At 60.5% G+C, this 27408-nt stretch overlaps 1 protein-coding gene across 3 annotated transcripts in view; it reads right to left on the minus strand.

The window, feature by feature from the left end:
- The window catches only part of ZNF423 (zinc finger protein 423), a 262089-nt gene that overhangs the window by 104834 nt on the left and 129847 nt on the right, over window positions 1–27408 (minus strand). The window contains exons 1-2 of one of the 3 annotated variants that reach the window (XM_045188417.3): window positions 22751–22841; window positions 1857–5071 (exon numbers count right to left, since the gene is read on the minus strand). In XM_045188417.3, coding sequence (XP_045044352.2) covers window positions 1857–4997 — 3141 coding nt within the window. In that variant the 5' untranslated portion in view covers window positions 4998–5071; window positions 22751–22841. Of the gene's footprint in view, window positions 1–1856; window positions 5072–21747; window positions 21889–22750; window positions 22842–27408 lie in introns of those variants that run through there. The other 2 variants (XM_045188418.3, XM_053914730.1) reach the window with 2 other exon arrangements.

The following is a 27408-nucleotide window of genomic DNA, read 5'->3' on the forward strand; positions in this document are numbered from 1 at the left end:
TGCAGTGGGGTGAGCACCGAAGAGGCAGGGATGGGGCTGGGTGTGCCTGGGGGGGGCAGTGCTGGGCCCAGCCTGAGCTGGGGGTGGCCACCGCGGGTCCCGTCCCAGCCAGCCTCGCCCCTCGTGCACCCGGGGTGGGCTGCAGGGGTGCTGGGTGGAGTGTGGGTCACGAGCTCGGTCTGTGGCCCCACATGGTACCCAGGTTCACACCCCTTCTCTGCCCCTCGAAGGCTGGGGGCTGGCGGCAAACTTCCTAGCTGCTCTGAGCCCCCGTTTCCTTGTCTGCCAAGTGAGCGTCTGGAGGGCTGACTAGATTAAAGCGCTTGGACGTCCTCGCCCCGCGATAACGAGTTGTGATTATAAATGGAGAAATGGCAGGTGACGTTTCCTGCGAGCTTTTGATCCTCGGAGCAAACCACAGCCCCAGAGTGGGTTCCAGTGTTTCACAATGGACCGGGGCCGGGCACTGACCAATCAGAGCAGATGCTGATGCAAAACCAGGCTGGCCTTCCGGGGCTCAGCTTTGCAGATGGCCACTGTCCCTGTGACCGTTACTCATGCCCTCTGGCTTGACCGGTGAGGATGGAGGCCCAGAGAGGCCAGATCACAGGTGGGTCCTGGGAGAGAAGATTTTAAACCCAGCCCACCTGACTCCAGGCCCAAAGGCCCCCAGGTCCACCACACTGGCCGGCCACCAGCCAGCAGAGGCTGAGGAGACAGAGCTGGGCAGCAGTAACCAGGACCAGCCCATGCACAGAACCTGGGCTCCCTGCGGAGCCGGCCTGCACTCTCCACAGTCCTCCTCGCTCACTCTCCCCCTGGGGACCCAGCGTGCAGGCCGCAGTTCTGACCCCATGTTGAAACCCCCTCAGCAAGCATCCCTGCCTCCCAGTGGCCACCTGTGGCAGGTGGCCCATCCCCAAGTCCCACCTCCCTGCCAGCGGCGCCAACAGCAGCCCTCCAGGGAAAGACGCCCTTGGGATGTGCTCGGCACCTCCTGGGTCTGGGAACAGACAAGCCTCAGTCCAAGCAGATCCCCAGCCCATCCCGTCTGACCCCCGAGGGTCACGTGGGCTCCAGGGCCCCTATCAGGTGCCCCTGGCCACAGTCCCCATGTGGACCGTCCAGTAGCCAGACTCTACTGCCTCACTGAAAGCCACAGGGCAGGGTCCTGTGACTCCCCTGGTCCGGGACCCCCAGGGCAGGGTCCATTTCTGACTCTTCTTGGCTGCTAGGCTCCCAGAACATAATGGATGCTCAAGACCAATTTTGTGAATGAATGCATGAATGAGTCGATCCATCGTCACTGATGACAGTGACTGGCACCACGTCTAGGTCTCCCTCGTACCAGCAACCGCACGAGCTGGAATGAGGCTGGTGACTACAGCGAGTGGCCCGACTGAGCCCCACAAACTGCCCACAGGCTTCTGCATCTGAAGCCCAGGAAGCAAAGCGTCTTTCCCAGGAGTCCCACCAAGCAGGTGAAGGAGCCGTCCCCGTCAATCATGAGGACAGCGTCGGCTCTGGGCCACGCACTGTGCGAGGTCAGCCACTGTACCGGCCCCTCCCAGCAATGCTATCAGTCCAAGACAGGTGCCCCCCTTTCTCTGACGAAGCCTAGGCACAGGGGCCCAGAGAGATCGACAATGCATGCATGCCACGCAGCTGGAGGGAATGTGGGGTTCCACCTTGAATCTACCACAAAACGGGGGTGCTCCACCACTGCACGGCAGAGCTGCTTCTCTGGGCTGCTGAAAGAGAATGCCACCAGGAAGCACCGAGCCAGCGCGGGTGGCTCCTCTGGGGGCCAGCAGAGCGCCAAGGAGCAAGGGCCCAAGTCGGGCAGCTGCACTTACCCGGGGCACCGGTGATGTCTGGGTGCCTTTCCGGGGCCCGCTGGTCTCCGGCGTGAGGTCGCGGTGGTCTACCTGCACATGGCTTTCCAGGTCCTCGGCACTCTCGAACTTGACGCCGCACTCGGGGCAGCGGAGGCCGGCGCAGGGCCGGTCGGCGGGCTCGGGCGGGGCCAGGCCGCCCACCTGTCCGTTGGCGCTGCGGGTCATGCAGCCGGCACAGAGGCCGTAGGGGAGCCCGTTGACGTCGAGCTTCACCAGGTCCTGCTTGCTGCGGAACTCTTTGAGGCACAGGGCGCACTTGTACAGCTTCTGCAGCCCCTGGCCATTGGGGGAGGACGCGGCCGAGCTGCCCGCCAGCTTCTGCATGTGGAAGGTGCCGTGGATCTTCAGCTCGAGCGTGGAGGTGACCGTCTGCATGCAGACCACGCAGCGGAAGCCCGTGAGCGAGTTGCGCAGGTCGGGGTGCATCTGGCAGTGCTCGATGAACTCCTCCTCGCTCTGCAGGGGCATCTTACAGATGCGACAGGTGCCCGTGTCCAGGCTCTTGCTGTGCGTCACCTTGTGCTCGGTGAGCGTCAGCAGCGAGGGGAAGCGCTCGCCGCAGATGGGGCACATGTAGTGCTTGGCGGGGCCCCGGTGTGTCTGCAGGTGCTCCCGGAGCCCGTTCTCCGAGAAGAAAGTCCGCGAGCACACGTTGCACTTGTGGCTGCCCTTGATGAACTCGGCCTTCTTGCGCGAGCCGTCGTCCTCGCCCGGCCGGATGTTGTGGTCCCGCAGCCGGTGGTTCTGCAGAAGCACCTCCATGGTGTAGGCCGCGCCGCAGATGTCACAGCCGTACATGGGCTCCGACGCGTCGACGTCGTCCTCGCTGGCCTCGTGGCTGTTGGGCGCCTCGGGGTTCTTGAGCAGCATGCCCTGCAGGTCCGCGGGCTCGGCCTTCTTGGCGGCGGCGGGCGGCACCCCGTTGGCCGTGCCGTTCTCGGTGGCGGCGTCGAACACGCAGTGCTTCTCCCGCAGGTGCTTCTCCAGCAGGATGATGGCGTGGAAGGCCTTGCTGCAGAACTTGCAGTTGTACTTCTTGCTGTGCGTGGTGATGTGGCACTGCAGCTCCACCTCCGTGCTGAAGGTCTCCCCGCAGAAGATGCACTTGTGCGCCTTGGCCGGGTTGCCCAGGTGGCTGTGCTTGACGTGCACCTGCAGGTCGGCCTCCTTGCGGAAGTCCCAGTTGCAGGCCGTGCAGCGGTACATCTTCTTCTCGTTGCTGTGCTTCACCGCCAGGTGCACCTGGATGGACACCTTGGAGTCGAAGACCTCCTGACACAGCGTGCAGTGGTAGAGCACGAAGGTGTGCATGTCCAGCAGGTGCTTCTGCAGGTCGTCCACGGAGGAGAACTGCTTGTCACAGCTCTCGCACACGTAGTGGGTCGACGTGGTCATGTAGTGCACCGTCAGGTGCTGCAGCAGGGACTCCTGGGAGTCGAAGTCCTCTTTGCACTGGGGGCAGGCCTGCTTGCGCAGCAGGAGCTCCAGGTGCAGCTTCAGGTGGGTCTGGAAGCTCTCGAAGTTGGAGAACTTGAGGTCGCACTGATTGCAGGGGTACTCGCCGTTGGAGACGGAGTCGGCGCTCACCGAGAGCCGCTGCCGCTTCGGGGAGGACACCTCCACGTCGGAGGACACCGGGCTCTGCTCCGCCTTGGACTTCTTGCTGTGGGCCAGCGGGATGTTCTTGTGGTTCTCCTTGATGTGCTTGGTGAGCTTGAGGATGGAGCCGAAGATGGGCGAGTTGGTGCAGTAGGGGCAGGAATAGACCTCCATGAAGGACTGCGTGGGCCGCGCCACGGGGGACTCCAGCTTGGCGCCGCCCACGCTGCAGTGCGCCTGCTGGATGTGCTCGGTGAGGGAGGACTCGGTCAGGAAGCCCATGGAGCACTGGTTGCAGAAGAAGGCGTTGCTGCCGTCGGGCGGGGTGGCGTTGGGGCCGCAGTGCGAGACCCGGATGTGCTCCTGCAGGCTGTTGATGTCGGCGAACATCTCCGGGCAGTAGTTGCAGTGGAAGGCGGAGAGGCCGCCGAAGGGCATCACGGGGTAGGCGTGGTTCTTGTGCAGCTTGCGCACGTGCTCGTTGAGGTTGTACAGGGTGGGCACAGAGTCCAGGCAGATCTGGCAGGTGTGGCTCTGCTGAGGCTTGTCCGCGTGGATGGTCTTCAGGTGGATCTCCAGCACGGCCAGGCTGTGGAAGTCCCGCCTGGTGCAGTAGGGGCAGCTGTAGACCGCCTTGGGCCAGCCCTGCCCGTCCTCCCGCACCTTCTTCTGGCCCCGCAGCGGCTTCAAGGTGGAGTCCGGGGTGGAGCCCCGCTCCACCGAGGCGCTGGAGTCCGGCGTGGCGCTGCTCATGGAGGCCACGCTGCCCAGCACGGGGTCGGGGCTGACGCTGTGGTTGCTGGAGTCGGGCTGCCGGTGGCTGTCCAGGTGGCAGTAGACGCCCTCCACCGAGGAGAACTGCTCGGGGCACATGGGGCACTTGTGCTTCTGGTTGGCGTGGGCCTGGTGGATGTGGGCGAGCAGCGTGTTCTCGTCCACGAAGACCTCGGGGCAGTGGATGCACTGCAGGTCGGCCTTCTCCGACAGCTGCGGGTGCCGGCTGACCACGTGCCTCTCCAGCTCCTCCGTCTGGCTGAAGGTGTCCTCGCAGTAGTCACACATGAAGTCGTCCTTCTTGGCCTCCTTCTCAGACTTGGCCAGATGCTCCTTGTTCTTCTTGTGCGCCTGCATGTGGCCCTGCAGCGAGCTGGTGGACGAGAAGCCGCGCTTGCAGACGGAGCACTTGAAGGGCTTGCTGGAGCTGTGCGTCTTCAGGTGGATCTTGAGGTGGTCGCTGCGGGAGAAGGCCGCCTCGCACTCGTGGCAGTGGTACTTCTTGTCGCCCGTGTGCAGCTTGACGTGGCGGTCGCGGCTGCGCTTGTGCTTGAAGAGGCGGCTGCAGTAGGTGCACTTGAACGGCAGCTTGTCGCTGTGGATCTGCTCGTGCCTCTTCAGGTAGCTCAGGCGGATGAAGGACTTGTCGCAGAACTGGCAAGGGTACGGCAGGCCGGTGCCCCCTTCCTCCTCACCCAGGCCCAGGTCACACCCATCCCCGATCATCTGCGTGGGTGACGCAACATCCTTGCTGGAGGGAGACGAGGCCACCCAGGAGAGTTGTGGGTCGTCGTCACCATCTGCGGGGCGGGGGGTGGGGGAGACAGAGAGATTAGAGGCAATCCCCAGGGCCGCCGCGGAACAAGGACAGAGCTGGCTTCTCAACAGCTCGCAGGCTGAAGCTTGCAGCTGGCCAGCCGCGGCAGGGGGCGTGGGGAGGGATGGGGGGCCGGGAGTCAGCAGCCATGAGAGCCCTCCAGCCCGCAGAGCAGGTGGCAGAGGGGCGGCAGGATACGGAGGGGATGTGCCTGCCTGGGCCTCGCCGGACTAGGTACCCCCATGGTCTCTTCCCTGATGCGGGGGGCAGCCTGGACAGAGTCACCAGAAATGAGACAAGTTCCATCACCTAATCGAGATGGGGGGCTGCCTCCCCCCCAGCCCCTCGTCCTGGTGGGAAAGCCCACCGGTCCTTGGGGCCCAGGCAAGCTTGCCAGAAAATACAAGGCACGTCAACGAAGGTGGCTGCACCCGCACTGTCTGGGGATGGGGGACAGATGACACCGAACGGTCCCACCAGGTGGCAGACACACGAATGAGGCCAGGAGTCATGGGCGCGCGGCCCTGGACCCGAGCGCACACACCAGAGTGAGCGGCGGGCACTCGGAACGGGCCTGCAGGGTCCCCGCCACCACTCTTTGAGGGGACTGTTTTTTCTGCTTCCCCTCTACCCCAGGACTCACCCACATCCACCCCAGCTCCTGGGAGACGGTGACAGAGATTAGAGGGGGGACCAGGACTGAGATGGCCACAGAGCTCAGAGCCTAGCGGGCCCTTAAGCTGGCCGACGGGGTGGGGTGGGGCAGGTGGGGAAGGCTCTCCTTGCACAACACCCAGTGTGGCCCACCCTCCCCAGGGACTGAGGACACCTCCACCCCCACCCCTGGGCCTCTGCTGGCCCATCCAGCCTCAGAGGAAACGACACCAGCTGTTTATCGGAAAACAAAGGCACACCCGACACAGAATAAAGCCAGTGCAGCTCCCTGAGCCGCGGCAGGGGCTGACCCCAGCCAGCCAGAGCCGGCGCAGAGTTCCGTGGCTCAAGTTTCGTCGGTGGATTTAAAACTTAATAATGAATGAAACGGACCGCAGGCTTGCTCGGAGCAGGGGAGAGGCAGACAAAAGCTCAGATTCAGCCGCACTGACCTTGCGCTTGTAAGCCCAAGGAAACCAACCTCGGCTCCCGCCTCCCCGGCCCAGCGCGGCCTCCCAGATGTATCCCGGAGGGTCCCTCTGGAGCCGCCCAGACTCTCCAGGAGGGAAGGGGCAGGGGGGCCACACACACACAGCTCACACGTCACCCCCACAACTCAAATTTAGACACATGTACTCACCTACACACGCAGCCACACCTACCACCCCACCCGCGTCACATATAATCACGTACTCTCCCACACGTACACATCCATTCACACACTGTCACTCACACACACGCTCACGTGCACACTCACACACACTCACCTGCTGACACCAGCATCACACTCACACCATGACAGGGACACCGGGTCCTCACAGCTCCTCGACCATCCCAGGCCAGCCCCGGATGTCCAGAGACAGTGAGCCTGGCCCGAGTGTCTGGCAGGGTCCTGTGGGGCTGGCTCAGAGCCTGCTCCCAGGCCGTACCCCCACCCCAGGGCCCTCAGACCCTGGCCCTGACCACATGAGGATCTGCCCAACCCCGCAGGCACCGCTGGCAAAGCTCTCGGTCCCAAGTCCTGCAACTCCAGCAACCTCCCCACCACTGACACCCAGCCACCCAGCCTGGCACGGGCACCTCCCAGACTAAGGCGCCTGCTCCCACAGGGGCCTCATGTTACAGGGCCCTTCAGACGGCAAGGACGCAGATGCTACCAGCACCTTGGATTCGACGGGCTGGGAGGCGGCCCAGCCCCACTGGGCTCTGTGGGGAGTAAAAGGACCCAAGGGAGGAGGCGGCCTGAGCGGGAGCAGCTGGGGGACCTGGGGGGCCCCCGCCCCTGGGCCGGACACATCCAAGTTTTTATTATTTTGATGCCTTGGCTCAGACTCCTTGGACTTGCTCGGGCTGCCCTGGAGCCCGTCCTGTGCACCGGCGATTCTGCTGAGCACTTTCCCACGACCACCGAGGCGGGGAGCCAGGGCCCCGCCCGCCGCACAGACGAGGAAACTGAGGCACAGCCGCAGTGGGCTGCCCCAGGAGACAACTGCACCAGGACTGTCCAGCCGGCCCCTTGACCAGAACGCAGGTCTGGCTGAAGAAGGCGAGACCTGCTCAGGTGACAAAGGGAGAGGGACCGCATGTCGAGCCTCCAGCGCGGTCACATCTGGCTCTCTTTTGACCCTCTGTGACAGGCCGGCCCACTGTCCCCCGTGCCGAGGCTCGAGAGGCACAGGATGGAACTCGTTTGCCCCAGAACCGCATGCCGCCTGCCTGAGGCGGAGAGAAGACGCATGCACTCATGGCCCCATGTTTATCCGTCTGCCTGCAGCCGTGCCTGGGCACCCCGAGAGGCAGGCACCCCAAGAGGCGGGCACCCCAAGAGGCAGTTTCCGCACCAGGAAAAGGACAGCCACCGTGCGGAGTGGATGAGGAAAAATAGTGCAGAAAGTCCTGATTATTCCGCTTACGTGGAACGTGCAGACAAGGCGCACGGGCAGAAATAGAAAGTAGTTGAGCGGTCGGCCGGGGCTGGAGGAGGGAGCGGGAAGTGACTGTGGTGGCCTACTGAGGGAAGTGCTCTGAAAGGGGACTGTGGCAGGCTGCATGGCTCTGCAAATGTACTAAGAGTCTCGGAATTGTATGGTATGCAAATGACACGTCAATCAAGCTGTTAAAGAAGAGGCACTATTTGGCCAATAATCATAATGAGTACCAATTAGCAGCACTAGTGATAACAACCTTAGCAGCCAGTGGGCTGGCCAAAAAGCCTGTGCAGTTTTTTCTGTAAAATAAAAGACACGTTTTTCAGGTTCACCAATAACTTTATTGATTTGGATATTCTGAGTACACCGACTATCTCCCGCGTGGTAGAACGTCAATTGTTCTCAGTTAATGTCTCGATTTGATCGCTATCAACTTCAGCTGCTCTGCCCGAGTGTGGAGCATCGTCCAGCGAGAAATCTCCAGCACGGAACTTCGCAAACCACTTCTGACAAGTTCGATCAGGCACCGCACCCTCTCCACACCCTGCACACATCTTTTCCCGGATTTCAGTTACGTTTTTACCTTTCTTGAAATAATAAAGCACACTATGCCAAAAATGCTTCCTTTCTTCCATCTTCAGTATTAAAACGACTACACAAAAATCCACCGATTTTGGTGTTTTTTTAAAGTGCATGCAGATGTGACAGCTGTCATAATACAATGTAACAAAATTGTTTCGAATGAAGTTAAAGACAACTAAGCGCTCCTAGAGCCAGCGTGTGGAAAAAGCCAAACGAACTTTTTGGCCGACCCGACACACTGACTGAGCAAGTCCAAGGGCCGGTCCGGGGCTAAGTGCGTCTGCCCCCGAAGTTCATTTCTTTTCGTCCTCTCAGTGGTCAGTCACACCCCACTTCGGAGCTGCGGGAGCCGAGGTGCAGAGAGGCGAGTAACGCGCCCGCAGCCCCTCAGCAGGTGTCCCAGCCCTGTGGGCCAAGAGCTCTGTGTCTTTCAGGGGGACAGGACCCCCTCGCCCTGATCCCACCAGGCTTTGCGAGAAAGAATCAACCTGCCAGGTGCCCCAGGTCCCCAGGGCCCCTGTGGGGCTGCCTGGTTGGCTGTATTTTTCTACAAACAAGTTTCAAAACTGAAGCAAACCCCGTTATTCTGGGAGCGACGACGGACTGAGCAACCGCTGAGACTACGATCGTCAGCCCTGAAACGAGAATAAGGCCCCTGACAAGGAGAAGGCCCCGTCAGGGGAAATGGGCACGCTCAGCAGAAAAAGTCCCAAACTCACAGCCCCCTGTTGAGAGCCTGGGCTGCTTCCGGCTCCCCCCAACCCAGGTGCATTTTGCTTTGGGGGCCCCTAGCTTGGTGCTCTGGAGCTGGTGGAGAGAGCGGCCAGGACAAAGAGGTCAGGATGGGTGTGCAGGCGTCGTCAGCGGGAGCAGGGGTCCCCTACCTTACAGAGGTGAGGCTCCCCTGAGACTGTTGGATACCATGCACGGGGTGAAGGCCACATCCAGGTTCCCTGCAGTGAGTCGGGGAGAAGGTAGGTTCGGGGAAAGTCCAGCTTGACCCCGCTACCTTCTTCCTTCCCAGTAAGTGCTTGTCTAGAGTTCCCTGTGAGCCGGGAATGCTTCTAAGAGCTTGGCGTGTGTTAACTCGTTCAGTCCTCGCAACAGACCGACGACACTTATTGTTTCAGGGACAGGTGAGGAAACCGAGGCACAGAGAGGCTGAGTAACCAGCCCCATGCCACACAGCAAGCAGGCAGCAGAGCCAGGAACAGACCAGCCAGGTTCTTATCGGGGCCCTTGCCCACAGTTTTGCGCGGCTCCTCTCCTTTGGGCTGGGGCACCGTCACGGCAGGTCAGTGGGAAATGGCAACTCGGCCCTCAGCTCCTCCCCAAGAGCATGAAGAAATATAAAGTAAGGAGAAAAATCACTTTCAAAACGGAGGTTGAAGTCACTTAAAGACGACTGGTCCTTCGCCAAAGGCCTGATAGGCCTGAAGTCTACGAGACTTCCGGTGGCTGCTGCAGGAAGAAAACCCAAACAAGCCTAAGAGAGGAGAGCTTTTGATAAAAACTCAATTGAGTGGAAAAGAAGAACGTGAACTGGGCTTGAGCGGCAGGGCGAGCGGGGTGGATCCCAAGCTGCCCAGGCCGAACACGGCCTCAGCCACCCCGTCAGGACACAGCCGCGTGGCCGCCGCCTCCTGTCACAGGGGGTCCGGGAGGGGGCTGCCAGGGAAGTGCCCGGACAGGTGAGGCAGAGTGGCTAGTCCACAGGAGGGAGCCAAAACTGGGGACCTTACTGCCACGAGGGGCAGAGGAAGGAAGGAGGAAGTGAGCCCCCCGTCGCCGAAGGTATACAAGAGAAACGGCTGTGACAAGGACACTGGGAGGGTCCCTGCAGCGGATGGGATGGTGAAAAGAAGTGATGCCCGTGTAGGTCTGGCTGGTGTGGTTCAGCAGATTGAGTCCCGGCCTGTAGACCAAAAGGTCCCTGGTTCAGTTCCCAGGCAAGGCACATGCCTGGGTTGTGGGCCTGGTCCCCAGCTGGGGGCCTGTGAGAGGCAACTGATCGCTCTTTCTCCTCTTTCTCCTTCCTTCCCTCCTCTCTAAAAATAAATAAATAAAAATCTTTTTTAAAAAAAGAAGGGATGGCCGTGTGGCTCCAGGTTTCTAGGACATTCCGGGCTGGGCAGCACCAGCGAAGTGAATGGAAATGACCTGGCGTCCTAGCCCGTGAAGGAAGGCTGACGTGGAGCGGGCGAGGCACCGGGGCCGGTGTGCTGTGGACAGAAGAACAGAGGGCAGGACAGAGCCCATCAGGAGACCTGGGCCTCGGCTGCCTCCACTCGAAAAGGGAACGAACGGTGGGATTTTGGTTTCCGAAGCCCCTTCTGGATAAATAGGAGGGCCGTTTTGTACAATATTCCAACCGTCCAGATTGCCTCGATCCTAAAGGCCTGGCCGTTCTTCACGAAGCCCTACAAGGTCTCCCTGCCATTTGCCCATCCCCTTCGGAAAATGAAGACCGCCAAGCAGACACTTTCCCGTGGGCCGAAGCCCTGCAGTAGGAATCGCTGTGGCCCAGCTCGGAGAAGTGGGGTCCCATCTCGGGAAGCACAGATACCAATCCCACAGGCTACAGGGGGCCCAGGGGTGACACGTGGCTGTGGCGGCCTAGCGAGCTGTGTGCAGAGCCCCGAAGGCCCGATCTGGGCTCAGAAGATGGGAGTGCTGCAATTGATGCCCGTCGGCCGCGAGCGGAGGCTGCACGAGCCCATGGCGAAGGGCACAGAGCTAACTGGAGGAGGGGTCCAGTGCCCTGGCACCCAGGGTGAGGGACAAAGTCTTTGACTGTCAGGTTCCCTGAGAAGGGAGGCCTTGGGGCAGGCCCCCCAAACCCTGTAGTGCCAGCAGAGACAAAGGATGGGATGTGGGAGATGCCCTGAGAGCTGTGCAGGACCCTGAGTGGGGTCTCTAGCCAAAAAGAAGGGTCAGCGCCAAGCCCAAGACTGGCGGATGGCCCCGGGCAGCCTGGGATTGCGGATCAGGGTCCCCAGAGTCCGAGGGGACAGGAACTGTGAGACACAAACGTGCTCCAGGGCACACCACCGACCGCACTTCCAAGAGGGGCAGCCAGAACCTACTCGGGTGGCTTTACAGGTGTGCAATGATGCCACCTCAGCTCCCAGCCCCTGGGCGTACTGCCGCTCTCTCCTCGGGAAACTTCGCATCTTCACCCGCCTGTCTCAGCACCCCGGAAGCCTGGGGCAGCAGAGGGAATATGCATCTGGAAAAGCCTAGGTCCCCAGAGTCAGCAAAGTTGCGGGGGGCGGGCGGGGAGGGCTTAGGGAAGTCACCTTCCCTTTCTGGACCACCGCCTCTGTGACGGAGGGAGACTGGGCACCTCTAAGGCCCTAGCCCGGCTTTTCTGAGAGGCCCCCCACTCTCCTCACACTGAGCCCCCAGGCCAGAGTGGGGGGCTGGACCCCATGAAGGCCCCATAGGAGATGGGGGCCACCAGGCCAGAGCTCCCAGGTGGGGTGAGGCACCCTCACTGTCTCTCACCAGGGACTCAGTCCTCAGAGGCAGGATCCAGTCTCAAACTAGGCTGGGAAGGGGGGTCACGGACAGGAGGTGGCCAGAGTGCCTGTCCGTTCCTGGCCTTCCACCAGGTGCCAGTGCTGGCCATCCATCCCGAGACCCCGACTCCACCACACCCAGGCATGAGGAGCTGACATAGACAAGGGGTGGCGGGGGACAGGATGTTTCCCCAAAGATACATAGTAGCGGCTGCTTATGGAACGTTTTCTACAAGCCAGGTCCCTTTGCCAACATTTGTGCATTTGAGTCTCAATGAGTTGGGTACAGTTAGTTACCTCTCCCTTCTTCCTAACTGTGCAAAGGGAGGCTCCAAGAGGGAAAGCCACTTCCTGGGCACATACAGCTAGCAAGTGGCCAATGCCACCCCGCCACAACCCCCTCCCACACTAACCACTAGCCTGTACTGCCTCTCCAGGCCCTGGGCGCCAGTCCGAGGCCCGCCCCACTGCAGAAGCTGCACGCCACTCCCTGAGAGGCCCCTGCCCCAGTACAGTGCCAGGCCCGATGCCTCGAGCTGAGCTGGGGGGAGTCCCACTCGCTACATCACACCTGCCACAAAGGCAAAGTTGTGTCCTGCATGGGCAGCATTAGCAGTGGACCCTAGGCCAGACTGGCTCTGAGGCCCAGCGGCCATGAGGGTAGCTGACCGTGTTCCCCGCGTGATGGCCGACGAGGCAGGCTGCTGACAGGGCCCAAGCAAAACCAGCTGGGCCAGGGGCAGGCAAGGACAGAGGCCGGAACGGCGGCGTGGCTGGCCTGGAAGGTGGAAGGAGGCCACGAGCCACGAGCCAAAACCCTTAGTGGGCAGCCATGGACACAGACCCCGCGCTGGGGAAAGATCGAGTCCTGCCCACTATGTGATTGTAGTACGGTGAGGTTGCACGGGGGGCTGACCCACAGAACTGACAGGCCACCTTTGTTGTTTTAACCCACGACGTCCACAGTGGCTTGTGACAGCAGCCACAGGACACTCGCGCAGATTTTGGTTCCCAAAGTGGGGTGCTATGGGGGGAACAAAGACCAGAAAGCGTAGGAGCAGCTCTGGGGTTGGGCCGTGGGCCATGGGCCGTGGCTAGAATTTTCAGCCTGGTAGAAAAAGCCAATGTCGGATTAAAGAGATTGTTCAGAGACACACAGACGCTAATGACTCCCAGACACCCCTCCCCCTCCCCCGAGCGGGGACGGCCACCCCAAAGGGCCTCCAGACCCGCTAGACCAGAGGGAGGCAGGCGCGTGCCTTTCCCCTTGAAGCCTCTGACCTCGCCGTGCACGCAGCCGCCCGGCGGTTCCATCCCTTAGACAAATTTACTTAGTGCTGATATTGAAAATGCAATTGAGCTTGACTTTTATTGCAGAAATTAAACAAACCAGGGGAAAAAAAAAAAGGAAGCCAGCAGAGCCCGCTCACCCGAGAGCTGGCTGTGATCGAACTTGCTGCGAGTGGACAGTGCTGACCAGCCCCTGCAGGGAAGGAGGGACCCCCCAACCTGCCCCTATGACAGACCTCCCAAAGACGGGGCGCTTCTAACTAGTGGAGGAGTGCGGAAGGTTTCCCCATCACCCCCTGCCTGCCCGCCCCCCTACTCTGAAGTCATCTCCACAAGCCTTCTCGAAACAACACCGCCAAGACCCGGAGCAAAGGGCTCTCGGCCCGACTCGAGAGAAAGCAACATGCTTTCGGGGTTGAATCACTGTTTTTCTTTACTCCCTTCGGAGAGCGGCAGAGCCCACATTCGGCCGCGTTCGCGGACCTGGGACTAGAAACAGCTGCGTTCTAATTACATGTAAAGTGTACCAAACATCCCTTTTATCACAGAGTGGAAATCTGTTAGCATCTGTCTCTCCTTTGTTTCTTCCACAAGATACAAGCTTGTTTCTACATTTTTCTCACCTGTAGCGGTGATTAAAATGCATTATAAATGAAAGGAGTGAACAGACAAACAAGTTCCTCTGTGTACCGTTCTAAACTCAAATTAGAAACAGCTGCTTGCTAATTCATGCAGCGCTGTTTGGTCGTGCTCTGTGAATCAATAATAACTCGTCCTACTGCTGCAGAAATTTGGGGATAATCCATATATTTAACTCGGTGTTGGATTCTGCAGGCCGGACTGCGGTGGCAGCCCCTCCGGATGCCTTTGGGGGCCGTGAGGGGTCTCAGTGGGCACTCTGGAGATGTCTGCCACGGCCCAACAGGGACCCCCAAACTCGGAGTGCCTGGGGCCTCTCCCCCAACCACAGGGGCCTTGGCAGGACCAGAAGGAAACCCCAAAATAGTCTCTTCGTCTCCTCCCCTCTCCCGGAACCACCAAAAAAATAAAAAATAAATCAACTCTGATTAAACACAAACCACACACATCCTCCAACCACCGGAGGGAACAGCAAAATTAAAAGTCTAATTGGTACCCGGAACAATTTAAAACTATTAAGTATAGGTGAAGCTTTTCTGTAGGAAAATAATCCTTTGATTGGAATCGAGCTTGTTTGGATAGCGTTCTTCCATGCCCTGCGTTTTAGCAGCAGACGTCAGAGCTGCAGTCTGGAAGTCTTCGGAGCATCTGCCAATGCCGGAGGGAAAAGGCACGTGGCAGCCGGAGCTGCGCCCCATCCGGGGCTTTGAGAGAGTGGATGTTCTTTCTGCTTTATGGGGAGAGAGGTGGGCAGCACTTTTGGAAGCCCTTACTGCCACTGTGGCATCCCAAACCTGCTCTATCCTGGCTAACATGCCTTCAAGGACACTGCCTCCAGGAAGCCTTCCTTGACGCCCTCTGCCACCATTGGTATCTCTCCCAGACCTCTGGGCTCAACCACGGGGCCACTGCTCACCCTGAATTGTGGATCTTGGTAACACTGTTTACTTTTCAGCCCTTGGGGCACCCCCATATCCCGTGCATCCTTTCAGGTCTGGGACATGATCATACCAAGACGCTTTGTAAACTTCAGACTAGAATAACCTCCCAGCACCACCAATGGCAGAGCCCTCTGCGCGTGCCAGGCACAGTGCCGATCTCATAAGCTTAACCTCATTAAGTCCTCCCTTCCATCCTATGCGGGGACCCCATCTACACCCCCACTTACGGGCCAGACACCTGCCACTCAGAGAGGGCACGGGCCCTGAGTTCCATAGCAGTTTGTGGAGCGAGTCTGGTATGGCTCCATATTTCTCCAAAAAAGCCAGCAAAGCCACCCACTGTTTGCAGTCAGCACACCTCGCTCAGCCCAGCCCAGCCCCTGAACCACGGTGATTCCAAAGGAGGCCCCTCCATGGCCACCGGGCACCCAAACCCAGCCCGGACTCAGGGCCCAGCTCTGCCCACCTCCCGCACATCCGCAGGTGCAGGCCTGGGGGCCTCCGAGTGGCGCTGTGTGTAACCCTCTCCAGCGTCACTCCAACCACGGGAGGACAGACCCAGGCTCAGCAGGCAGAAGGCGACAGCTTCTGGCTGGAATAACACCAGTGTGGGTTTTTTCCTTGGGGGTTGTTTTTAGTTTACTTTTATGGTGTTGTCTACTTAGAGCAAATGCTACCGACTTTGCAGTTAAGTAAATGAACGAATAAGTGCAAAAAGAAGACGGACTTCAGGAAAACCACGAGGGAAACCCCAGGGCCTGTGACACTCAAACGCTGCAGGAATCACCGCAGAGCAGTACAGATGACCCGAGACCCCGACACCCAGAGAAGAAGGGGGCGTGGTCACTCCAGGGCTTTGCCCCTGCAGAGCCCTGGTCACTCCAGCCGGCATGCGGAATGGGTCATGGGGCCTCTGGCCCAGGGCGAGTCCCCAGCTCTCGAAGTGTCACAACTCTCCCCCCCCCCACCACCCCCATTAGCTGGAGACCCGAGTCAAAGGTCTCCCAACGTCAAAGCCCACAGTCCCTCTAGCCTGCGAGGCCTTCCGAAAGCGGACTCACCCGATGAGGGGAGGTGCTGCAGTCCACCCCCCATCCCTACTCTCTCCCCCATGATGCCCGTCTCTGGGGTTTTCAAGGCTCTACATGGGCACAAACAGCCTGGCACAGTCTACAGGTGTGCCCCAGCCCCAATCCCCATGATGCCCACATCCACACCCAGGGAGCTAGGTCGCTGGGGCCACAGGAGGCATCACAGAGCACCTAGCCCCAGCTCCTCTGGGGAGCGGATGATGTGAGAGGAGGTGATTGGTAAGGCTCTGGGAGCCGTGGCTGGGGAACACCTGTCCTAAGAGCCTACTGCCACTCCAGGCCCCTCTGCGGCAGTCCCCCACCCCTCAGGCCTTGCCCCCAGTCCCCAGAGCCCACCACGCAGCTCCCTGAGCTCACAGCAGCCAGGGCAGGTACCGGGAGGGGTCATGGGCAGGGCATCTGGGGGGTGCTAAACCAGGTTCCGGAGGTCTCAGCAGCTCGGTGCTCCCTGGTGGAAGCCCCAGGGAGAACCAGAACTCACCAACATAGGGCTGCTGCCCTCCCCCCAGGTCTGGCTGGCACCCAGCAGAATGCAGCTGAGCCCACGGGACTGGCCAGAACCAAGGTGCTGTCAGTCCCGGTGCAGCCCACTGGGAGTGGCCCTTGGGCAATCAGACCTGGGGGGAGGGTGGCAGCCCCGCATCCCATTTAACCACCACAACAATCTGATGAGGCATCACTGCCATCCCCATTCCGCAGATGAGAAAACTGAGGCTGATGAAGGTTCAACAGCACGTCCAGGCTCTTACGGGTCCGAAAGGGTTGAGCTGGGCGTTGGGTGTGAGTCGCGGGGCACAGGCATTGAGTCACTGAGCCCGGTGGCGAGAAGCTGGCCGGATGAGTTGGCCCAGGTGCAAGAGCACCCTGCACGGCGCAGGCTTTCTCCAGGGCCCCAGCTGAAGGCTGGGTGTCTGGCTCGGATCCACACTCCCAGCCCAGACACCTGGGGGACCGAGAGGAGGCAGGGTCCCCGGGCTGGAGGGTCCACTTTGCAGGGACAAGATCACGCCACTGTCACCTGGGTGCCCAGAGCCGCTGCTCTTTCGCTCAGATCCCTCCGTGGTCCAGCGCCCAGGGAACCCACAGGCCTTGCCTACGTGGGAGGAAGGAGACACCCTCAAACGCTTGCTCTCTTCGCCCTCTCAGCAACCCCGCGAGGCAGTCACACGCTTGGTCCCAGGTCACAGAAGTGGACGCAGAGGCAGGAGAGAGGAAGAGCTCGGCTGAAGCAGCAGCAGGTATGTTTGGCACATGGAAGGTCTGAGCGCCCAGCCCAAGGTGCCATCTCAAGCTGGCTTCCAGCTCTTTCTTCATCTCACTGCCAGGCTTTTGTCTCTCTGTAGCTCAGCCCAGAAGGTGGACAGCTGGCACCCCCAACAGTGGCCCTAACCCAGGGGGACTGGATCCACGGGGCCCTGTCAGAGCCCATTCCTGGGGCATCGGCACCCAGGCACAGAGGCCTCCAGAATTGAGCCTGGTCCGGGGCAGGGACCTCACCCTCCTCCGCAAGGCTGACGTCCCTGCTCCCAACCGTACTCTCCCTGCCCTCACCGCCACCGCCTCCATCCAGCACATCCCCATCTGGCCGGTGACCAGGGCCCGAGTCCTGGACACGGGCTCGGTGCACAGGAAACCCACCCTCGGCAGCAGCCCCAGACCTGGAAGCCAAGTCCCTCAGCGCCCAAGGCCTGCACTGTGCACCTTGCCAGGATCTGCCTGCTCACATCACCGACAGGCCACTATCCGGACCTGTGCCCTATACCCAGTGTGTCCTTCCCCCTGCCTTCGGCCCAACAAGGCTCCCGACGCTGGCATCACCCAGAGTAATTACCTCGGTGAAATCACGCGTATGATGTCCTGTAACGCCCAAGAAAATGCATCCATAATTATACATCAAACCACCTAAAACTGTGCTGAGCCCTAAAAGTGGCTCAGGTCCCCACTGTGGAGCCCCGCTCTGGCCTCCACTGGGCAAGGGACTGCAGCTGTCCCCTCCAGGCTGCACGGAGGGCAGGGCTGGACAAGGATGGCCACAGGCCTGTAGGGCGAAGAGGTGGGCCGGCGGGCTGCCCAGGGTCCTAGGCTCCTCGCTGATGTGCGGGCGGCAGCGGCACCTCCGCTCTATGGGCCCCACACCCACTTTACACTCCTCCAAATCCAGGACTCAGCGGAGAAAATTTCCATTTTCCCCAGATTTTCATGTTTCCGCCCCCAGAAAAGTTGCCACTGTGGGCTTTGTTGCCAGGCTGTGGAGCCTCAGTGCCTGAAGACCGGCCGCCCGGGCTTCAGTGTGGACTGGTGCAGAGGCAGGGTGACGAGGCCGGGAGGCGGCCACTGGCCCAGGACCATAGGGAGAAGCAGGCTGGGCAGGCCTGTCGGGTCCCTCCCTAGATGCAGCTGTGGCCAGGGGGCAGCCCTGACTCAATTTCCACGTGTGGGGCAGGACTGCTCACATCCCAGACATCACGACCGGGCGTGTGGTCTCCTGGTCCCTCCTCGGCATCGTGGGCCCCAGGCACCCCGATGCCCTCTCTGCGCCCCACCTCTGCTTACTGACCGTGCCTGCAGGCCACCATATCCTTCCGCTGGAACCAGGCCCGCGTGTCCCCCCACACTGCGCCTACACACACAGACACGCCCGGACATCGTCTCCACACTCGGGCCTCACTGAGCGCTTCGTGCCTGCCGTGGGGTCTGCGTGTCTGTTACTTATTTACTGATGTTATTAGTCACAAATGTTTCACTGTATGGAAACATTTAAGCCACACATCATCTTTTCATGAGACTCATTTCGCAGAGGAGGAGCCTGAGGCTCAGATGGCTGAACGGGGCCTCTGGGGCTGCCCGGCTAACCCCCCGCCGTGCACGGGGGGACACTGAGGCCCTGAGGGCCTGCCTGCCTTTGGGGTCTGGCTGCCTGGCTCATAGAAGATTTCAGTACGGTTGGATTTATGGGACCACCTCCAACATCCACACACCCAAGAGGAAGCTGAGAAGACGGACATGACCCAGTGGACAGCGGTCAATCACCCAGGACCTTGCACATGATGGTCACCCTGCGGGTGTGACGACTTCCTCCTCCCAGGGCATCTGGGAGGGGGAGGTGCTGCCCCCGGCCCAGCTCGGGTGAGCGGAATCCCCGAGGGCGGTGCGAGGCTCGCTCCCCACGGTGCCGGCCCAGAGTGGGTTCGCCGCATTTGCTGAACCCTCCACAAGCGAATGAATGAGTGAGGTTTCGGCCTGGCCGTCAGCCTGTGCTGGGCGCAGGTCTAGGAACAAGCTGTGTGCCTTTCCCCCTCAGCCAGCCCGACATCTAACAGCTCTGCAGTAGTCCCTGCCCATGTCCTTCCAGGGATGTCATTAGGGTCCCCAACAGGTACGCTGGGCTCAGACCTGCCTAGAGACCCTGCCTGCTGAGTAGCCCCTAATCCCAGGAACCCTGGGAGCCCCCACAAGATGCCTGGCAGTGTCTGCTTGGCGATTAAATACGTGAATGGATGGATGACCAGGTGCATGTCAAGTCCTGGCGAGAGGAAGCACCTCGCTACTATGGCATGAATGCATGAAGGGTGGAGAGATGGAGGGATAGATGGAGCATAGATGGATGGATGCATAATAACTGGATGATGGATGGATGGAGGGATAGATGGAAGATAGCTAGATGGGTGGAGAATGGATGGATGGATGATGGATAATGGATGGATGGGTGGATGGACAGACAGATAGATGCGTGAATGACGGATGGATAGATAGATGTGTAGGTGAGTGAATGATGGATGGATAGATGGTGGGCGGATTAATGAATGAAAGAAACGAAAAGCTAGTAAGAAAGAAGGTGCGAGGAGCCGCTCCAGGAGGCCTCTGTCAGGGGAGGCTCAGGCCTTGGGAGGGAGGGAGCTCCAGCTGGAAGTCGAGGAGCTAATGAGTTTGACCACTGGCTTGACTGCCGGGGCCCAGGGGGGCCACCTTCTGCAAAGCCTGTCCAGTGTCGCCAAGGTCCCTGGGGGGTCCGCGCATTGTGGCAGAATGCAATTAGTCCAGTCTTCGGTGCGGCCCGCAGTCGTCATTCTTCTATTTGAAGGGACATCTTGGGGACAGGGTGAGAGCAAGGGGGGCGGGGGGCAGGGATGGAGGTGGAGCTCGGCTCCCGCCTCAGCCTGAGTCCCCAGAGAAATGGCATCCAAACAAAGGAGACACTGGGGGTGGGAGGAAGGGGAGCAGGGTGGCTGTTATTTATTCAGACCAGAGCACAACAAATGAATAGATTTACTAAGATAATAAGCTGAGACTCCATGCTCTTAAAGGTACAGACTCAGCAATATGATGTGGGGTGGGGTGAGGGGTTCACATTTTTGTCTACGGAAGGGGACACCCCTCAAACGGATGGGTGAGGGTGTGCATGCTTGTGTGTGTGTATAAGCATGTACACATGTATGCATGTGTGTCTTCCCCACCAGGCCCCTCCAAAACTCCTCTCCCTCCTAATTACCCAGCAAGCAGGCCCCCCCACTGGGAACACACAGTCCAGCAGCCCCTTGTGAGATTTTCAGGGAGGAAGTCGGGCCAGCCAAGCACACACGTGTGACCCCTTCCTGCCCACACTGCCCTGGGTCTGTCCTTCCCTGCCCAAAGGGCCGACCGTGAAAAGGGGGCACTGTCCGCTCATCTTGGGAAATCCTTGCCTTCATTCATTCATTCATTCATTCATTCTCCAGGTATTCACTGAGCACCTAGCCCTGACCAGGCTCTCTCCAGGTCCCAGGGCAGCCAACACCCCCAGGAGGCCCTACCCCAGGGAGCTTGCAGCCGGGGGGCATCAGAGTGTGTCCACGAGGCCCCAGACCAGAGAAGCCTGGGTTCACATCTCGGCTCCACCACGGGCCAGCTGTGTGGCCTCAGATATGTTACTGGACCTCTCTAAGCCTCACGAAGGGGACAAACGGGCAGAGAACACCTTCTGCCTCCTCCGGTTGGGGTGAGGATTAAATCGGATAATCCAGGTTAAGCACTCTGGCCCAGCGCCGGCACGCGGGAAACCCTCAAAGAAGGCATTACCACGGGTCGTTTCCAGATCTGTGGCAGCAAGAGGTTGGCCGTAGGGCTCCCAGCCCCTGCCGAGCCGGACCGCCCACCCTTCCATGTCCTCACAGCACCCTTCCCGGGTCTGGAGGAGGGGCCACCGGTGTCATGTGACGGAGAAGGCGACTCCACGGTCTTCCCTCTGAGCCCATCATGGAGCCCAAACATAGAAGGGCCCTCGAGGGGCCCCAATCTCCCCCCAACTCACTACTTAAATCCCTTTTGTAATGAGGTTTGGTTCCTTCCAGGGACGGGGAACTCATTCCCTTTGAGCTTCCTTAGCAAGAAAAAACAATGCCATCGCGAGCCCTGCGGGAGGACCTGTGGACCGCTTCTCAGGGACAGGGATGACAAGAGTCCTCCCGCTGTCTCCCGAGAGGAGAGAGAAACCACCACTGTGGCCTGGCAGCCATTTTTTTAAGTGACATTGCCATGTCCATTCATTGAGTCCTTCACCAAATGTCACCAAGGGCCTGTCCTGCCAGCCCTGCTCCTGGCTCTGGGCATGGGGTCGTGAGCCTCCCTGAGTCCTGGCCCCTGGAAAGCCCACACAGCACAGTGGGGAGGCTGGTAATAAAGCACTGACTGCATCTGTCCTAAGTCAGGGGGCACCAGGAAGAAACGGGGAGAGCAGCGAGGAGGGAGAGTGAATGGGTGGGAGGATGCTACCTACACAGGTGATAAGCTGACACCTGAGCAGAGACCCGAGGCAGGCAAGGACGCAAACCACGGCGGAACCCAGAGGGAGAGCCTCCAGGCGGGGGCCCAGCCGGTGCTCTGAATCAGAGCTGGCCACCTCCGGCATGTTCCCAGCCTCCAGTTCCCACCATGCCCACGTGACGCCGAGTGAAGACACTTGTCCCGCCTTCAGAGACCCCAGGTCAAGTGACTCATTCCCACAGGGACCTCAAATCCCACCCTGGCATCGACTCACTGTGTGACCTGATGCTGGTCTCTCAACCTCTCTGGTCTCGGTTTCAGCAACAGCTCGTCGGGGCTGAGCGTCCTCCAAGGAGGCACTGCCAAGGGAGGGAGGGCCCTGGGGTCCTCCCACGCTGTGCAAGACGCACCCACCGCGCCATTCTCACGCCCGCGCCAGCAACGCCACGCAGGATTGGTACTCTTGCCAAAATAGCTATTAACCCAGTAGCCAATAATAACACGTTATCCTCTCAATTTGCTTCTGAAACGCTGTGTAATTGCAGAACCCAAGTTAGCCATCTCGGTAGCTTGGTTACGACAGAAACAGAAAGGAACTCGCCAGTTCCTTCCGGAGGAGAAGGCTAGCCACGAGAAACCGCCGCCTGCCTGCCACGGAGGGCCCCCTGGCGAGGCCCCATGGAAATCACGGTCTGGTGGCCCAAAGTCCAGGGGCCCGTCTCGATATCCTCTTGGCAGGTCCATGGTGGCTGTGTGGGTGGCACGTTCGGGCCCAGACGCCGGCACTTGGGCGGCCTCTGTCGCCTGGCCAGGAACCATGGTCTGGGAAGTGGGGCAGACAGGAGGGTGTGAGAGGGGCCAGGTGCCAAGGCACTGAGGGGCCAGCAGGCGCTGAGGGTCACACCAGCCCAGAGGGCACACGAGCCATCGTCAGGAATACAAGCCAGGCCTCCTCACAGAAGACAGAGGGGCCAGGAGGCCACCCGGTGGAGCACTCCGAGAAGGACAGGGAGAAGCAAAAAGGAGAGCCAGACCCAGAAATCGGGGTGCTCCCCAGGCTCCCCCCAAACTGCAGGCCCGATGCAGATCTGCCCTGGCCCCCAGTGCCTCCCAGCCCCTCTTGCTTTCCTTCTCCTGCTCCAGGAAAAGTCTCCTTCCTTCTGGTTGGATTCCACCTCGCTTCCCGACAAGCGGGGAGCCTCTAGTGGGATTCCTGGCGCCCGGTGCAGACACCAGCCTGTTTTGTTCATTCTTCCCTCCAGCCCTGCCCCCCTTACCTCGTCCCCTGCTCCCAGGGGCGCCCCAGGACAAGCCGGCAGATGCTCCTGCTCCCAGCACCCAGCAGCGGGCAGGCGAGGGCTGGAGAGGTGCTTCCCACTGCCCCACGGGTGACCTCAGCCCCAGGACGCACCCCCACCCTCGGCCTCAGCTGGGAAGGACGGGCAGAGGGTGTGCTCCCGCCACGGTGCTTGGCGGAGCCTCTAGCTAGTGGGGAAAGAAAGGGCCTCGGGGAGGGGGGCGGGAGGAGGAGACAGGAGGCCAAAGGCTCGGCCACTCGGCCAGATGTTGACCCAGTTGAGGGCCCCAGGCCCCAGGGGCGCCCGGGAAGCTCTGGCTCCTCCACCGGCTTGGGGTTTCTCGCAGAGATGGGGGGAGGGGGCCTGGGCCAGCTCCCCTCAATGCCTGTCTCTGAGGTTGGGGTTACAGGAGGAACACAGAGACAGCCCAGGGGCTGCCAGGACAGGGTGGGGGACAGCCCCTCAGAGGCCCCCGGGCGGGGTGGGTGGGGTGCCGTCTGCGGGAAGCAGCTCTCAGCAAATGGAAACCAGACCTCAGAAACGGGCTGGGCCACGGGCCCTGCACAGCTCCAGGGAAAACCCCGCTGCTCACTACAAGGTGCCCCAGCCCACGCTAAAGGCTGTGCCAAACCTCCAAGAGCAAGAAGGCGACCAGGCAGCTCAGACCAGACAGCAGTGGCCTTGGGCTGCAGGCATGGTCCCCTCTTCTCTGTGCTCTGAGCCCCCCTCACTGTGGGCACACCCCCCCCAGGCCTTCCGGAGTGGGGAGGGGGAGCTTCCAGCCGAGCCTGGCCGGAGCTGCATCCCCGGCCTGGGATCAGGGTCACGTCGGGCCGGGCAGACGGGACTTCCCCTCTCCCACCACGTTCATTTTTGAAGACTCAGCACTGACTCCTCACCCCACTTCCCAGGGACACATGACGGGGGTTGGTGTGGAGGCCACACAGTGTGGCTGCCCCCACCATTCACTCCTTCATTTATTCACTCCTTCATTCATTCACTCCTTCAGTTAGCTGCCAGATGTCGGTGATACGGCTACCAGCCACCAAACACCTTGGTGCTGGGGGCACAAAGGGGCACCAGGCAGGCTCGGTCCTCGCCCTGTGAGGCTCACAGCCTCGAGATGGAGACAGATATCCTCTACGTTATGATACCTGCTATGACCAGTGACATCTGTGGGACTGGGCTGGGGTGCGGAGGGCTTCCTGGAAGAAGCAGCCTCTGCACTGACACCAGCAGGATGACCAAGAATGAGCCAAGGAAATGCGGCCGGGGCAGAAACAGAGCCCAAGCAGCAGCAGTACGTGCAAAGGCCCGCCGGTGACACTGAGGCCCTGGGCCATACTCAGTGAATCTCCTCTGCTCACACTCAGCCGGGCTGGGCGTCCCCCACCCCGCAGAGTCGGGGAGCCCCCACCGATGGCACCTCTCTTGGCTAAATAAGCCCACATTCCAGCCCGTCTTTCCCAACGCGAGACCTTGTTTAAAATGTTTTCATATCTTTATTTTCAAAGGGGGATGGGAAGGGAAAAGGGGGTCATGAACATCTCTTTCTGTTCAGAAAAAAAAATTAATAAATAACTAGAGCCCCCACGAAAAGGGCACGGAAAGGTCTCGCATCTGTAACCACTGAGCAAATTAAAATGAACTCATTTAATCAGCTCCTAACGGCCGGGCCGGGCCGTCCCGAGTGGGCCCTGGAACGCGGCAAACGCACAGCAGAAACGCGCGGGCCGGTGTCCCTTCACCCGACAACAAAGGGCTTTTCCGCGCAGTACAATCAGAACCCAGTGAAGGCCTGGGAGCCGGGACACCCCTTCCCCCCAAATCCGGGCGGGCCCCCGCTGCCCGGCCTCATCCCTTTGAACAGAAGAATTGTTCTTTCGGCTTTTGTTCTAATTATCTGAACATGTGCTCGAAAAGCGGCTTAACCAGCGAAGGAGGTAACTCCAGCCCCCAGCGTGCGCTCCTGGGGCCCCAGCTGGAGCCCCACGCTGTCCACAGGTCCCCTTCGCCGCCCCCCACAGACACACAGACACACGTAATTCCATACAGTACACACGCACAGCCACACAGGCAGGCGGTGAGTGTGCATCCACCGTACACAGGCACACAATACACACAGCCCTCGGCTCCCGCCTCCCAGCTGGAGGTGGGGGAGGCGCCCTCCCCAGACCCCCAGGAGGGCCGCCGTGTGCACACCTGAGGCCCAGGCTGGTGGCAAGGACCCTTATTTCCCTGGAGTAGTTTCTCCATGCAACCTGCCACCTGGGCTAGTCATTAAGGCAAGGGTAGGGAGGGGAACGAAAGGCCAAGGAAGGGGCCAAGGGAACCGGCGGCGGAGGATGCTCAATGCCAGGCTGAGCATGAGCCAGCAGCCCCACCGCTGCCAACGCTGAGCTCACCCTACTGTCCCACAGCCTCCGGGCAGCCGACCTGCAGCCAGGGGTTTAAAGCCCACGGGGAAACAGGCCAGGCTGGGTTCTGATCCCGGCTCAACCAGTCCCTAGCTCTGAGCCTTTACCTCGTCCTCCATAAAACAGGACACAAGAGCGGCCTCACGGCACAGCCGTGCTGATTAAACTGGAGTGCCAGGACACTGCCAGCGGACAGAACGTTCCATTCCTGCACGTGGGCACAGCGGCCCAGGAAGCGGTCGGATGGAGGGCGAGCTGCACGGTCAGACCGGGGCTGGTGGTTTTCAATTTCTTGCCCTACCCGAAGCCCCAGAGTGAGGAATGGGGAATACAAACAGCCGGCCGGACAAACTGAATGGGTGTACGGAGCGACTGAGCAGGACAACGGGAACCTCTGCCCAGCACCTGGCCCGGGCTCCGACAGCGTTTCCCACTCTCGGTCTCCATCTGATTTTCAGCTACACCCTGGCAAAGCGCTGTGGTTATCCCCAAGCCACGAAAGGGAAACTGAGGCTCAGAGCGCCGAGGAGCCCGGCTGGTGTTGTGGGGCAGTGAGGGGTGGAGCGGGCTTGCAAAGGAGTCTGCTTGGCTCAAGGCTCTGGGAGAGGTCGGGGGGACAGGCCAGCTGCGGCCACACCTCTCAGGCCCCCAACCCACACCCAGGAGGCAGCTTTGTCCCCACAGAGGCTCACAAGGGCCGCAGGACCCCCAAGCCGGCAAGGACACCTTCCCGTTTCACAGACTTGGAAACCGAGGCCCAGAAGTGGGGGGGGGGGGTGGGAGGCTCAGGCTGCCACGCCCCCAGGGGGAGCTCAGTCTGCAAGTCTGGAGTCCTCCCAGGTTGGCACTTCCACCCCCCTCACAGGCAGCCCCTCTGGGGAGCTTCGAGACGGGCAGCACAGCTGGACCCCCAGCGAGTGTTCAGCAAAGGGGCTCAGGCACAGGCTCCACCCAGCAGGTCCCCCAGGGTGGTGGTGGCTGTGATCACTCGTGTCCAGAGATCCCCTTCTCCATTTCACAGGCAGGGCCCAGGACGATCCCATGAACACACAGGCACAGCTTCCTAAAGGCCAGCCAAGACTCAGAGTCACCCGAGGGGGCCCTCGGTCCAGGCACAGGGCTCCTTTGCTAACTCCCCAATGCCAGCAGATCCCAGCTCTGCCCCCCAACAAGCACCCAGGAGGGAAGAAGTGTGGGTAGTGGACGTTAAGTGTGTGAACTTGGGGTGAATCTTGGCTCTGCCACACACATGCTGTGTGACCTGGGGAAAGTGACCTACCCTCTCTGAGCCACAACCGTCAACTGTAAAATGAAGCCAGTAACAATGACTGCCTCGATCCCCAACCTGATGGACAAAAGGGATGCTGTCTGGGAAGCGTTTGGTTCATTGCATGCCGGAGCCCCCAAACAGGAGTCCTTAGCGCAAGGAATGGGGGAGGGGAGCCACAGTCTCCGGTCTGCCTGGTTCCCTACATGGGCTCCATAGAGACCCAAGCCATCCCGGCTGACAGCTGCCCCACAGACCCCCACGTCCCTGAACTGAGCGCAGTGGGCAGCCAGGAGGGCAGCCCAGGGCCCGTGGCATGGCTGGCAGACCCAGGTGGGTGCAGACCGCCCCCATTTCGGGGTCTGGGCCCAGGTGGCAGGAAGCCCCTCAGAGAGCCCTAAACTTCACTCTCTTACTATGCGGATTCAAAGAGAACTACAAGGGAAAAGAATGGATTGTAGTGTCTCCCCTCCCACAGTGTGGCACCACACAGGTGGCCAGCTGGCCTACTTCCTGCTCCTAGGCCATGCGGCCCTAACACAGTCTCCCTCCTGCTCTGAGCCTGTTTCCCCACTGGGCTCTGGGGTCACCACCCAGGCCTGCCAACTGCAAAGTGCCGTGGCCACAGGTGGGACTACTAGAGACATCTAGAATAGGAAGGGGAGGGGACACCAAGGGCAAGCTCGACTGGCCCATTGTCCTGAATCTGGGCAGTGGCCAGAGGAGGAGACGCTCCGGCTGGGGCCAGACGCTCCCTCTGAAGCTCCAGGATGCCGGCCATGGCTGCCCCATCTGGGCTGTGGCCTCCCCCTTTGCCAGCTTGGAGACCAGGCCACCGCACACAGCACACACCAGGTGTCGCCACCTGGCAGAGGTCAGTGTTTTCCCAGCCACCCCCTCCACCCACCTGCCTCTCCCAGAGACCAGTGCAGCCGCCCATGGATGGCAGCGAG

The sequence above is a fragment of the Desmodus rotundus genome, chromosome 12, assembly GCF_022682495.2.
Source record: "Desmodus rotundus isolate HL8 chromosome 12, HLdesRot8A.1, whole genome shotgun sequence".
Taxonomy (NCBI): domain Eukaryota; kingdom Metazoa; phylum Chordata; class Mammalia; order Chiroptera; family Phyllostomidae; genus Desmodus; species Desmodus rotundus.